The following is a 13,832-nucleotide window of genomic DNA, read 5'->3' as shown; positions in this document are numbered from 1 at the left end:
CTATTTCCCAGGCTCTGCCATAAGAGCTCCTGCCTTTCTGAACCTCTTTCCAAACCTCCCCTCTTTATCTCTCACCTCTCTCCCAATTCCCTCAGGGGTGTAGATTTTGACCTCAGGGGGCTGAGGGTCTTCCTGATGGGCCCAGCTCTTTTCCAGGGCCCATGAGGCCTCTGAGACTGGGGTCTCCCACTGTAGTTCTCCCAGGTAGGAAGCTAGCCTGCTCCTTGCTCTTCAGCTTTGGGGAAGGAAGCCCCCTTTGGTGGGGTACTCACTACCCTCATTCTGGAAAAAGGAAAAGATTTTGTATGGGAAAGATCAGGGGGTCATTGAGACCTGATGGACACCTGAATTCTGTTCTGGAAAGGAGTGAGTGGGAATGGGGGGCTCCAGGGGTTCTTTGTCTGGGGCTGCCTGGTGAAGCTGTAGTTCTCCGATGTGGCCACAGAGGGGCAGCCTCGATCTTCAACCTGCTTCTCCCCAGAATGTCAGTGTTCCTTCCTTCCTTCCTTCCTTCCTTCCTTCCTTCCTTCCTTCGTACTGTTTGTTCATTTCAGCTACTTTTTATTAAGCACCTACCATATACCGTGTTCTGGGGATCCAGTGGTGATAAAAAATGAGAAAGGATTTCGCACGCGCGCACACACACAGGTCATGGCGCTCACAGCCCATGTTAAGAGAGACTGCTTTTAACCTCTAAACAAATCATTAAAGTAACTGTCTATTGTGCTAAGTGTGTTGAAGGAAATTGAGAGAGTTGAGCTCAGCATTGCTCAGAGAGGCAGGACTAACCCGAAAAGACTGTTTGGGGAAGGCCCAAGCAAGATGTTGATTAGACCAGGGTCTAAAGGAAGCAGCTGTTGGGAGAGGGAAAAGAAGCTCCCAGGCCAGGAGGGGGACTTCCCAGTTCTGAATAAGGAGGGTTGGCATGAGGAGGGATTGTGAAGAGATGAGGGTAGAGGGGAGCAGCTCCTGAGCCATCAGGTGGTCCAGGTAGGGGCCATTGTGGCTTGTGCTAGGGTGGAGGCTATGGGGAAGGAGGGAGATGGGCAGGTTCGAGGTGTAGTTTGGAAGTAAACTGACCAGACTTGCTGATGGATCAGATGTTAGAGAATGAAGGGATAGATCATGGAAGATGCCCAGGTGCCAGGTTTGAGCACCTGTGCTGATGACCAGGCCGCTGACCAAGAAGACAAATGAGTTTGGGAATGAAAAAGAAAAGGAAAGGTTTCATCTAGGACATGATAAATATTGCAATTGGAAATGTCAGTTTGGCATTAAAAGTGAGCTCAGGGGAAATAGAAATGTGGAGGGTTTGTCAGGACATGATGGTGTGCACATGAACAACTGTGATGAGCTCAGAGGAGCAGGGATGAAGAGAAGGTTGTGGAGGGGCAGCCAAGGAGGTAGACGAGAAGCCTGCCAGAGAACAGGGGATTTTCTCCTGTGAGCAAAGGGGGCCCACAGGTCCCAGAGAAGGCATCTATGCAGTCCACATTGCCAACTCAGAACCCACATTCAGACATAGCAAATGGCAGAGAGGAAAAAGCTGTCACACAGCCCCATCCATTTGTCATGTCCTCTCACCTGTTTCTTAGGGACCCTCATAATGCTGAGTCCCACCAACATGGCATCATTAAGAACTGGTTGCTGACATCCCCCCAACAGACCATGAACTCTCTGCCCCAGCAGCAGGCAGAGTGTTGCCTTCCTGTGTTCCAGAGGAGAAAAAGGGGATCTCTGCAGGGATCTCTACTCACTTAAAAAACCCCTCCAAGAGAATTCACACCTCTAGGAAGATAGAGTAGATACATTCTTCTTGATTCCTCTGTGCTAAGTACAACTCAAAACTCTTGGCATTATACATAAACTTAAGACTCGGAATGGTTGAAAGAAGGCAGTTCAGCTAGGGATCTCAAGAACTGAGGACAACACCACACACTAATGTGTTCCCTGGGTTTTCTTTTTGCCTCATATATCTCAGACTTGTAAGTAAAGACGCTGACAGCTGGTAACACCGATGGGAAGCAAACTTCAATGAATGTATAAAAATTGAAATCCTACAGTGTGTTCTCCTACTCAAATAGACTCAAACTAGCAATCACCAACAGAAATCTCCAAATCATTGGAAACTGAACAACACACTTCTAAATAATCCATGGGTCAGAGGGAAATAATAAAAATACCTTGAAGTGAATGAAAATGGAAAGGCAGCATGTCAAAATTTGTGGCATCCAGCTAAAGCTGTGCTGAGAGGGGAATTTGTGGCACTGAAAGCATATGTTAGAGAAGAAGTAAATCTGAAATCATTTATACAAACTCCTATCTTAAGAATTTGGGGGGGGGGAGCAAAATAAAGCCAAACCAAGCAGAAGAAAAGAAATATCAAAGAGCAGAAATTAGAAGTTAAAAGCAGTAAAATCGTAGAGAAAATCAACAAAACAAACAACTGGCATCTTATTAACAAGATCAACAAAATTGACAAACCTCTAGTAAGTTTGAGAAAGAAGAAAGAGAAGACACAATTTAAAATATCAAGAATAAAATGGGACATAATTACAACCTCTGCAAACTTCAAAAGGATGATAAGGGGGATGATACTATAAACAACTCTACACATGTAAACTTGATTACAGATGAAATGGACTAATTCCCCCAAAATACAACCTAACACAACTGACTCAAAAGTAAATAGGTAACTTGAATAGCCCTATACCTGGTAAGAAAATTAAACTTCGCAGAAAGAAATGTCCAGGCCTAGTAGTATTGTGGAATTCTAAACATTGAAAGAAAAGCTAATACCAAATCTGCATGAATTTTTTTTTCTAGAAAATGGAAAAGGAGGGAATACTTCCCAATTTATGTTACGGGGTTAATATTGATAGCAAAACCAGACAAAGATGGTACCAAAAAAAGACAAATCTCTCAAATCTCTCATATGTATATCTCTCATATACATATAATATCCTTCACTGAATGTTAGCTAATAGAATTAACCCCCTTCAATAAATACATGACAAAATGGAACTGATTACAGAGATGGTAGGCTAGTTCCGTATTTGAAATTTAATCAGCACATACTTGACCATGCTAAAAAATCACATGTCAGTCAAAGCAGAAAAAGGATTTGACAATATGTTGCATCCATTCGTGATTAAACTCAGGAACTTAGAATAGAGATGCTTTTCTTCGACTTGCTGAAGAACATCTACAAAAATCCTACTGCTAGTAGTGTGTTTAATGGTGACAGACTGAATTGAATGCTTTTTTCTTAAGTTGGGGAGCAGGGCAAGGATGTCTGTTCTCACCACTCTTATTCATCATAGTTCTGGAGGGTCTAGCCAGGGAAACATGGCAAGAAAAGAAAATAAACACATGCAGCTTGAAAAGAAAGAAAGAAAACTGACCCTACAAATCAATAAATTGTCAAAAATCTAAAGGAATATACAAAAAAAAAATCCTAGCACTAATAAGTGAGATCAGTAAAATTGCAAGATATAAGATAAAAGCATATAAGATATAAGCATAAAAAAATCAATTGCACAGTGCCTGGGTGGCTTAGTCAGTTAGGCATCCATCTTTGGCTCAGGTCATGATCTCGCAGTCCGTGAGTTCAAGCGCTGTGTCAGGCTCTGTGTTCACAGCTCGGAGCCTGGAGTCTGCTTCAGATTCTGTGTCTCCCCCTCTCTCTGCCCCTCCCCTGCTCATGCTCGCTCGCTCCCTCTGTCTCTCTCTCTCTCTCTCTCTGTCTCTCAAAAATAAATAAAGATTAAAAAATTTTTTAAAATCAATTGCATTTTTGTGTACTAGCAACAAACATGTGGACACTGAAATTATGAAGATAATACTATTTACAATTGCTCCAAAAAATGAAATACATAGGTATATATTTAACACTTACAGGATTGATATGCTGAAAATTATAAAATACTAATGAAAGTTATAAAAGAAGATGTAAATGAGTGAGGAGACATACCAAGTACATGGATTGGAGGACTCAAATAATAAAGATGTCAGTTCTTCCCATATCAATATATGGGACCTAGAATACCTCCATTGTGTAAAAGAATAAAGTGGGAAGAATCAATCTGCCTGATTTCAAGACTTAACTACATAGTTATGGTAGTCACAACCATGATATTGGCAGAGGGATAGACACATAGATAGTGGAACAGAATGGAGAACCCACAGTAGACCCACACAAAATGCCCATCTGAATTTTGACAAAGATGCAGAAGCAATTGAATGGAGGAAAGATAATCTTTCAACAAATTAAGCTGGAATAGTTGGACATCCATAGGCAAAGAAAGTGAACATCAACCCAAGTCTCATACTTTATCTAAAAATTAACTCAAATGCCTTATGGGCTTATATGTAAAACATAGAGCTATATTTATTGGGGGAAAGTAGAGAAGTAGAAGAAAATCTTTGGGATCTAGGGCTAGGCAACAAGGACTTGGACTTGACCTTTCCCAAAGGATGAGCCATAAAAAGAAAAATTGATAAAATGGACTTCAGCAAAAGTACAGAGGGGATGTACAGATGGCAAACGAGCACATGAGAAGATTTGCAACATCATTAGCCATTAGGGAAGCTCAAATTAAATTCATAGTGAGAAAACCACCTATCAGAGAAACTAAAAAAAAGGACTAAAAAATGGCAACACCCAGTGCTGGCAAGGATGCTGAGAAGCTAGGTTTCTCATACATTGCTGGTGGGAATGTAAAATGGCACAGCTACACTGGGAAAGAACTTCACAGTGTCTTTAAAAAGTTGACTTCCAATATCTTGGGTATTTTTCCAGAGAAATGAAAATTTTGTACACAAATATTTATATCGGTTTATTGGTAACAACCAGAAATCGGGGCGAGGGACATAGGTGTGATTACAAATCGGTAACAGGATTACAAATTGGCAAATCCTAGTGGAAGTGGCAATGTCCTGTGTCTTGACTATGTCAACATAAGTGTCCTGGTTGTGTTTATTGTGCTACAGTTATACTAGCTCTTACTACTGGGGAGTCTGGGTAAAGGGTACATATGGTCTGTATTATTTCTTACAACTACATGTGAATCTACACTTCAAAATGAAAAGTTTAATTTAAAAAAGCACCAAAACCTCCCAGCCCCTACCATTGATGGGAGAAGACTCAGACCCTTGGTATATGTCCTGCCCAGTGCTCTCTCCCCTGTTCTCCACCCTGTCCACCTCTCCAGCCCTTTACTGTGTCCCCACACAACCTGAATGTTAGTTACTGGCTCTGTAACACAACTCTGGAGCTTCCACACCCCATGGGGCTCCTCTACCCCTAAAACACACAGTGCTCTGCCTTGGGGCCCATGGGCCCAGCATGAAGGGCCTTGCTCAGGGTGGGTGGAGTGAGTGGGTAGGAGAGAGGAGGATGTGGTAGGGACCAGTGTGAGGAGTCTAGCTGGTGGGGCAGGGAAGAGATCCTCTGCCAGGGTGCATGCATAAGGCTGAAGACCAAAATCAAAAGCAGGGTGGTGTATTTTCCTCCTCCACACACTAAAATGGCATTATTCTTGGTGTTGATTTTGCATCTCACTTTTTTCCTCATCATGTCATTATATATTATTTGTGAACAGATTTTGAAAGTGGGGTCAGCAGTCCTGGAGGATTGGCTGGCCATTGGGAGAGGGGGTGTGGGGTTGTGGGGGGAGGTGGAGGGCACTGAGCATGGGTCAGGCAGTCCCAGAAGTGCTATCTGTTCTCCTGTGTCTGGCTCTGAAAGCTGTGCTTTGATTGCTTTGGGCCCCCCATGCAGACATCTCCTTTAGGGGCAAGGGAAAGAGAGATTCCATTCTCCACCTTGTAGAAACTCAGAGTTACCTCTGGGTCCACAGACTGTCTCCTGTTGGAGTAAGGTTGGGGTGGATGACTTGGACTGTATCAGGGAATATGCTTGCAGAACGTGAGGTGTAAGTTGGGATGCCATGAGGCATGGGGCAGCTTTGGGGGTATGAGTGGCCTTGGCAAGGGCTCCTGGTTGCCCTCCCTCATGGCCCTCTTGCCCCCTTCCCGCTGTCCCGGTTCTCTTGGTGGCCCTGAGCAGGTGTATGCCCACGCGGGCGCCTCTCTGGAGGGGAAGATGTACATTACCTGCGGCCGCAGAGGGGAGGACTACCTAAAGGAGACACACTGCTATGACCCAGACAGCAACACCTGGCACAGCCTGGCGGACGGACCTGTGCGGCGGGCCTGGCACGGCATGGCCACCCTCTTGGACAAGCTGTACGTGATTGGGGGCAGCAACAATGATGCTGGCTACAGGAGGGACGTGCATCAGGTGAGCAGAGCTGGGCTGCCCACCTACACATTATTCCCATCCCTTTTATTTATTTATTTATTTTTAATTTTTTTTTTTAACGTTTATTTTTGAGATAGAGAGACAGAGCATGAACGGGGGAGGGTCAGAGAAAGGGAGACACAGAATCTGAAACAGGCTCCAGGCTCTGAGCTGTCAGCACAGAGCCTGACGCGGGGCTCGAACTCACGGACCACGAGATCATGACCTGAGCCGAAGTCGGCCGCCCAACCAACTAAGCCACCCAGGCACCCCTATCCCTTTTAATTGTTATGGATGAAAAATTAATTGTAATGTGTATGCCTTTTTTTAAAATAGACTTTATTTACTAAAGTTTATGTATTTTGAGAGAGAGAGTGGACGTGGGGAAGGGGTGGTGAGAGGGAGAGACAGAATCCCAAGCAGGCTCTGTGCTATTAGTGCAGAGCCAGACTCAGGGCTCGAATTCATGAACTGTGAGATCATACCTGAGCTGAGATCAAGAGTCGGACACTTAAAACCACCCAGGTGCCCAATAGACTTTTTTTTTTTATGTTTACTTATTTTTGAGAGAGAGACAGAGTTTGAGCAGGGGAGGGGCAGAGAGAGAGGGAGACACAGAACTCAAAGCGGGCTCCAGACTCTAAGCTGTGAGCACAGAGCCCGACGCGGGGCTTGAACCCACGAACTGTGAGATCATGACCTGAGCCAGTCAGACACTTAACGACTGAGCCGCCCTGGCGCCCCTAGACTTTATTTTTTATAGCAGTTTTAGATTCTTGGCAAAATTGAGCAGAAGGTACAGAGATTTCCCATATACCCCCACCCCCACACACATGGTCTCCTCACTGTCAACATCCCCCACCAGAGTGAGACCTTTGTTACAGTCAGTGAACCTACGGTGACGTGTTGTTACTCCAAGTCCAAAGTTTACATTAGGGCTCACTCTTGGTGGTGTACATTCTATGGGTTTGGAAGAATGGCATGTATCCACCATTATAGTATCGTACAGGATACTTTCATTTGTTTTTATTATTAAAAACATTAATTATAAAATTAGTATAACCACCTTGCAAAATGTTTGAATAATGGATAAGGGTGAGGAAAAGCACCCATAATCCAGCTCAGTGCCACTATTTTTTAGTCCAACCCATGCATAGTTTCCACCTAATTGTAGGTAAAGAGCATTCCATTCTGCTTCTGGCTAAAGTTTGTTATGGCTGTTTTCCAGTTTAATTCTTGATCTCCATAGCCACCTCTTCTACCTCAGTGGCTCTGCAGAATTCTGTCACGTTGATGCATCATTTGGATTGGTTCAAGTTTTAACTATTTCAAGTAACATAAGTAATATTTGCTTTGTAGAACTTTTCAGGTATTTTGGATTATTTCCTTAGGTGAGAGCCATTCTTCTCAAAGCGTGGTCCCAGACTACCAGCATCCAATCACCTGGGAACTTGTTAGCAATGTAGGTTCTCAGGACCCACGCCGGGCCCATGCCCGACCCACTGAATTGGAAACTCTGGGGGCAGGGCTCAGCAAATCTGTTTTATTTACTTATTTATTTATTTTTAATGTTTATTTATTTATTTATTTTTTTTTTGGAGAGAGACAGAGTGCAAGCCGGGGAGGGGAAGAGAGAGAGGGAGACACAGAATCCAAAGCAGGCTCCAGGCTCTGAGCCGTTAGCACAGAGCCCGACGCAGGGCTCGAACTCACAAGCTGTGAGATAATGACCTGAGCCGAAGTCAGATGCTTAACTGACTGAGCCACTCAGGTGCCCCTCAGCAAATCTGTTTTAATAGGTCTTGAGTGGTAAGAACCCCTGGGCTATAGTGGATTAGTTTCCTATTGCTGCCATGACAAATCACCACCAACTTAATCACTTAAATCAACATAAGCAAGTGTATTCTTACAGTTTGTAGGTCCTAAGTCTGATGCGGTCTCACTGGGCTAAAATCCAGGTGTCATCAGGGTGTCTGTCCTTTATAGAGGCCCTTGGGAAGAATCTGCTCCTTGCTCACTCAGGTTATCAGAATTCAGTTACCCGCGTTTGTAGAACTGAGTTCCCTGTTTCTTTTCTGGCTGTCGGCTAAAGGTCCTTCTTGGCTTCTGGTGGCCTCTGCATTCCCTGGCATGGGACTGCTTCATCCTCAGCCAGCAATGGCAGGTTGTCCTTTGACTTCTCTCCTGTTAGACTTTCTCCCCTCTCCTTTCAAGGACTTGTGCAATTAGGTGGGTCCACCCACAATATCCAGGATAACCTCCCCAGGTCTAGATCCAAACCCTTAAGCACGTTGGCAAAGTCCCTTTTGCCATGTAAAGTAACACTCACAGATTTTAGAGATTTAGGGCATGGACATCTTTGGAGGGTCACTTTTCTGCCGACCACAGCTGGAGAACCAAGTGTGATTATTAAGTCAAAAAGTAAGATTTTTGTGGCTCTTAGTACACATTGCCAAATAGCTGTCGTGGAGTGTCAAATGCGCAGTAGTATGGCTTCATTACACATTTGCCAGCACTGGATCTTGTGATTTTTCTTCCCCCAGTGGCTGCCTGTTGTCAGGGACAAATTTAACTCCTATTTTACATTTTTTGGATTATTAATAGGTTGAACATTTCCCCATGTATTTGTTTACTGTTTGGGGTAATTTTGGAGACATGAGAACGTTGATGGTCATCTCTAGTCAGCAAGTTAACTATTTCCACATTTTATCTGCACTTGCCTCTGTGTTGGGTACTTTGTGGGGCAGTTACTTGGGGTCCTTGTCCTCAGTCAGTTTCAGTCTTATGGAGGGGAGAGAACCCAAGACCTTGGAGAAGAACAGCATGCCAGTGTGCCAACTGGGAGATGCCCACACACCTGGGGCCACAGGCTGGCTGAGGGCCCCGGAGGCAGGGCAGAGCCTGGTCCATGGACAGGACATTTTGACGCTGGCCCCAAACTCTTCCTCCAGGGGAGCCGGGTTTACACATAGCCTGGCTGCATCCCTCAGCCTTGGTCTGAATCCAGGGCCTGGCTGAGAGTGCCGCCCTGCTCAGCTGGCCCAGGACGGGCTGGCAGCTCTGTCCCAGCAGGTGTCCAGCTTTACTCTGACCTTGGCTTTGCAGGTGGCCTGCTACAGCTGCACGTCTGGGCAGTGGTCGTCCGTCTGCCCGCTCCCAGCTGGACACGGTGAGCCTGGCATCGCTGTGCTGGACACCAGGATCTACGTGCTGGGTGGCCGCTCGCACAACCGTGGCAGCCGCACAGGCTATGTGCACATCTATGACGTGGAGAAAGACTGCTGGGAGGAGGGGCCGCAGCTGGACAACTCCATCTCGGGCCTGGCAGCCTGTGTGCTCACTCTGCCCCGCTCCCTGCTCCTCGAGCCGCCTCGTGGGACCCCTGACCGCAGCCAGGCCGACCCGGACTTTGCTTCCGAGGTGATGAGTGTGTCTGACTGGGAGGAGTTTGACAACTCGAGTGAGGACTAGGGCTCCGGCACCTGGTGTCAGAGGGAAGGTGGCAGGAGCTCTGAGGGCAGCAGGTCCTCAAGTGGTCCTTCCTGCTGGCACCGCCTGCTTGCTGGCTCCTGCCACCTATCCTTCACACTAGCCTGCCTGCCGGCCCATAGCAGTTATTTGGGGAGCTCTGCAGATCTGTGGCTGTAACTACCCTACGTTGGGGAATGCTTACAGAGGGCTCTGGTTCTCTGGAGGAGTTGACTGGGCCCACTCCTCCTCCGCTCGGACAGGGTGTGGCGTCACCAGCTGTCTTGGCCTCCCCAGTCCCTGGTTCTAGTCCCTACTGGGCTGAGAAGGCACCCTTCTCCAAAGGGACCTGGGAACTGGCCTCACGGATGAGGGGGCCCGGGCATATTGCGCCCCCTTCCATGGGCAGGGAGGGGGTGGAGTGAGCCCGTTGCCTGCCTGGCATCTGGGGGTTTGAGCTATTACAAGCTCCCTGGAGAGAGAACAGAGATACATAGAATTGCCCGAGACTGGTTCTAGTAATAAAAAAGATCCCCTACAGCTGGGCTTTTCTGACCCTATGTTGTTGACAAATGAAATAAATCCTCTTACAAAAGGTGTGAATTGTTTTTCTATGGCCATGGCCACACTCCTTTCATAGCCCGTGCAAGCCTGCCCCACCGGGCTTCCCAGGGTCAGAGCTGCTGAGTGGCAGTGGGAAGCCAGGAGCCCCCCTCTGAGGGAGAAGCACAGTACACCCCCAGCTAGTGAGGCTGTTACTGGGAAACCTGGAAACCTACCTGGTCTGCTGACAAGTGGTCGCTTGGCCTGCTGGAGCACCTTCTCTGGTGAGGTGCTCTTCTCTGAACCTGGGTCCACCTCGATTAGCAATCTCTTGGCCCCAAGTAAAGCCCAGCCTGACATTGAGAAAACTGCCCCATGCCTGGGGAGGGAAGCCCAGTCACGATAGGCTTCCCCCAGCTTGCTGGATCTGAGTGTGGCCAGGATAGGAAGGGGAGAGCTGCATTTCCTGTAGGTTCACTAGCTAGCTGAGTTCTTAGCACACCGTCTCAAGGGTCATGCTGCTACAGTGGATGGGAACCTCTCTGGGCCACCAGCGAATGGGCTGAGCTTCCAGCACCAACCTGGCTTCTCCACAGCTGAGCTTCTACCTGAACATCCTTGCCTCCTGCTGTAGTTTCTGTACTTGCAAACTCCCAATGGCAGGCCTCCCTGCCAGCAACACCCTGCTGGTGATCTGTGACTTCCCAAGTCTCCCGGGCAGAGCATGGGGACAACTGGGGCTTCTTTCTGTACCCCAGTGCCTTGCCCAGAGCCTGAGGCAGCTGGCACCCTGTCGTGGATGGAAGAGAGCAGAGAGGCAGTGTGTGCTACTTGATGGAAGGAAGAGGGTAGGATCCAGGTACCCTAAAGACTTTGGGGTGTGGGGTGAGGCCAGTGGGAATTGCTGTGCTGCTCAACACCATATGTATGATTTTCATAGCTGTCTCTTGGGGCTCAGGTACCCCTGTGCAAATATGCCCCCAATCCCTGACCACAACATGATCTCATGCCCTTACACTTTGGGTAGCAATCCTAGTGTTGACCCTAATGGGTCACTTCTAATGGGACAGGATGGCCACATCCTTCAGTGTCCTCTCCCCTGCTCCTTGAGGGGCTCACAGTAGGAACCCAGTATTTCCTGTCTCTGCCACTACGTTGCAGGCCAGGGAGGCAGTTCCTACAGACCCCAGAGTTTCTGGGAAGGAGAAACCAGAAATGCCTACCCCCCTCTGCTGTGCCCCAGGCTTGCTGGTTCCATCCCCCTACCCAGAGCCATCAAGGTGCGGCCACAGCTTTATAAGAGACCTCTGCTCTTCAGGGGAGGAAAGGAGGATCTGTGAGGCCCTGTGGAGCATGGGATGGGGTAGACGCAAGCCCTGAAAGGAGTCTCGCCACTGTCCCATGTGGAGGCATTCATGGCTATCCACCACTGCCCTGCCCCCTCCCCCCCCCCTCCTGTCTCAGGACCTAGGCAGCCTGGGCGCTCTAGCTTGGCAGGCTCTCAGGCCCAGCATTCATACCTTCACTCAGCTCAATGCTCATCCCTCTCTGCAAAATCCTCACCCTCTCAAGTACCCCAGGGAAGCCATCCTGGCTGGAACGGGTAGGCCCAGGCTCTGGACACCATGGTGTGTCTTGTGTGGTTGTTAGTCTGTGGGTGCCTGTGAACCCACAGCTTCCACAGGGCACCAGGCCAGCCATAGGGATGATCACTCACCCGCATTTCTCCATCTCCTGATAGGGATGTGGTGGCTGGGACAGACATGGGCCTTGCACTTGACACCTGAACTTGGCATCGACTAGGAGGTGGCCATGATGGGACACATGTAGGGGACTGTGGGTCTTGAGTGAGATGAGGCTAGGGACAGTTCTGCAGGCAGTGGGGGCAGTCAGATGTGATTAGAAAGACTATTCTGGGTGATACACTGATGGGTGGGTAGAGATTTGAAACATTCATGAAGTCTTGCTGATGGCATGGATTGGGGGCATCATCCAGCTGGTGCCCTGCCCAGAGGTGGGAATTTGGGAGTGGCAAGCAGTTCTGAGGGAAGGGAAAGAAGAGGATGGAGTTTGAGATATCTGTACATGAACTCAGCCCAGCTGGGGTGAGTGCCCAAAGCCCTGGGGCCTGTGCCTCTAAAGCCAGGAGCTGGGCTACCACAAGCTGCTGGGCAGACCCTGCAGCCACATGGGCCTCTTTTGGCCTCTGTTGCTGGCAGGCTACAGGGGCCTCCATGGGAAGGGCCCCAGCACTGGGAGGGTGCTGCTGAGGTCAGGGCCGTGCCCAGGCGGAGCTGCCCTCAAGTGGCCAGTCTCTTTACTTGTCTCCAAGAAGTGTTTGTGATCTCAGGGGTGCAACTTCCCCTCCCCCCTCCCCTTCCCCTTCCCCCCAGCTCACCTGCCTCTGGCTTCCCTCCTTCACCAGCAAGGCTGAGGGAAGGGCCCCAACCCCTGAAGCTCCCTACCCTGCTCTTCCCATCTCACCCTCCTCTGACCTCCCTTGGACAGGTCTCCCTTCCAGCCAGCCTGGTGATGCCCACAGTCTTGGGCCTTCCAATGGCCATGTTTCCAAGTCCCTCCTTTGGGCCACCTTCTACTCGGATCACCTCCACATAAGTGAGGAAGGACACTGCCTCTCCCTCCTCAGGGAGTCTGTATTCAGCCTGCTCTTCAAGAGAAGACAGGTGCCCCCTCCTGCACAGGTCCTCCCACCAACTCCCAAGTCTGCAAAAGACAAGCTCATCTTTGCTGGGACCAGGATGCCCCCTTTTGTTCCACCCCCAGGCCTGTCTACCTTTCCTGTTCCATGGGTCCTGGGATTGGGTCTGTGCCCCAGAGCACTGGCCACCCCTCTGCTTCCTGGGCCCAGATTTTCTCTTCCTCCCTGTCCCCCTAGGCCCTGTTCCTCTCAACTCACCCCCTCCACCCAACTGCCCCTGCTCCGTTCTATACTGTCACCCCCATTCTTCCTGATGCAGGAACCCCCAGGCCTCCACCCTTGACTCCATCTTTTGGAGTTTTCCGCTGGTGATCCAATAGCCTTCTCAACTAGAATTCTTCAACCAGGCTCACCTTTCACCCCTGGACGGGATTACAGGGTCTCAGTCCTGGAATACTCCCGTCTCCTCCCTCTGCCTTTGCCCCCACCTGCATTTACCTCCACCTTCTATCCGAGCCCACTCTTGGGCCATGCTACCGTCTGGGTATGTGTGCAGTCCGTACCTACGAAGACACCCGTTGCCCAGGCCTCAAGTCCAGACCGAGTTGACCCATAGGCCTCAAGCATCCTGTTCGGGTGTCCTCTGCAAGGTTTGCACGAAGTGAGCAGAAGGAGCCGACAGAACAACCCAGCTCTACAAGGTCTTTGCGTCGGGGAGCAGAGGCCGGCTTGCGGCCTTGACCCGGGCACTCTTTGGGCCGCCCTCCCCCGGCCGGTTCCGAGGTCCTGGGGGCCGAGGGAGCTTCCGTGAGTTGCGTCCTCATCCCCACCCCCTTTCCCACCCCGGGCCTGGCTGCG

The 13,832-nt window shown here is 49.1% G+C and overlaps 1 protein-coding gene across 1 annotated transcript in view; it reads left to right on the top strand.

Moving 5' to 3' along the window:
* Positions 1-10,369, top strand: part of KLHL22 (kelch like family member 22) — a 40,529-nt gene extending 30,160 nt beyond the window's left edge. Inside the window, exons 6-7 of the mRNA XM_043558126.1 lie at positions 6,071-6,304; positions 9,410-10,369. Coding sequence (XP_043414061.1) covers positions 6,071-6,304; positions 9,410-9,775 — 600 coding nt within the window. The 3' untranslated portion in view covers positions 9,776-10,369. The remainder of the gene's footprint in view (positions 1-6,070; positions 6,305-9,409) is intronic.
* Positions 10,370-13,832: the final 3,463 nt, after the last annotated feature.

The sequence above is a fragment of the Prionailurus bengalensis genome, chromosome D3 (genome assembly GCF_016509475.1).
Source record: "Prionailurus bengalensis isolate Pbe53 chromosome D3, Fcat_Pben_1.1_paternal_pri, whole genome shotgun sequence".
Taxonomy (NCBI): Eukaryota; Metazoa; Chordata; class Mammalia; order Carnivora; family Felidae; genus Prionailurus; species Prionailurus bengalensis.
This window is presented reverse-complemented; position numbering and strand designations above follow the sequence as displayed.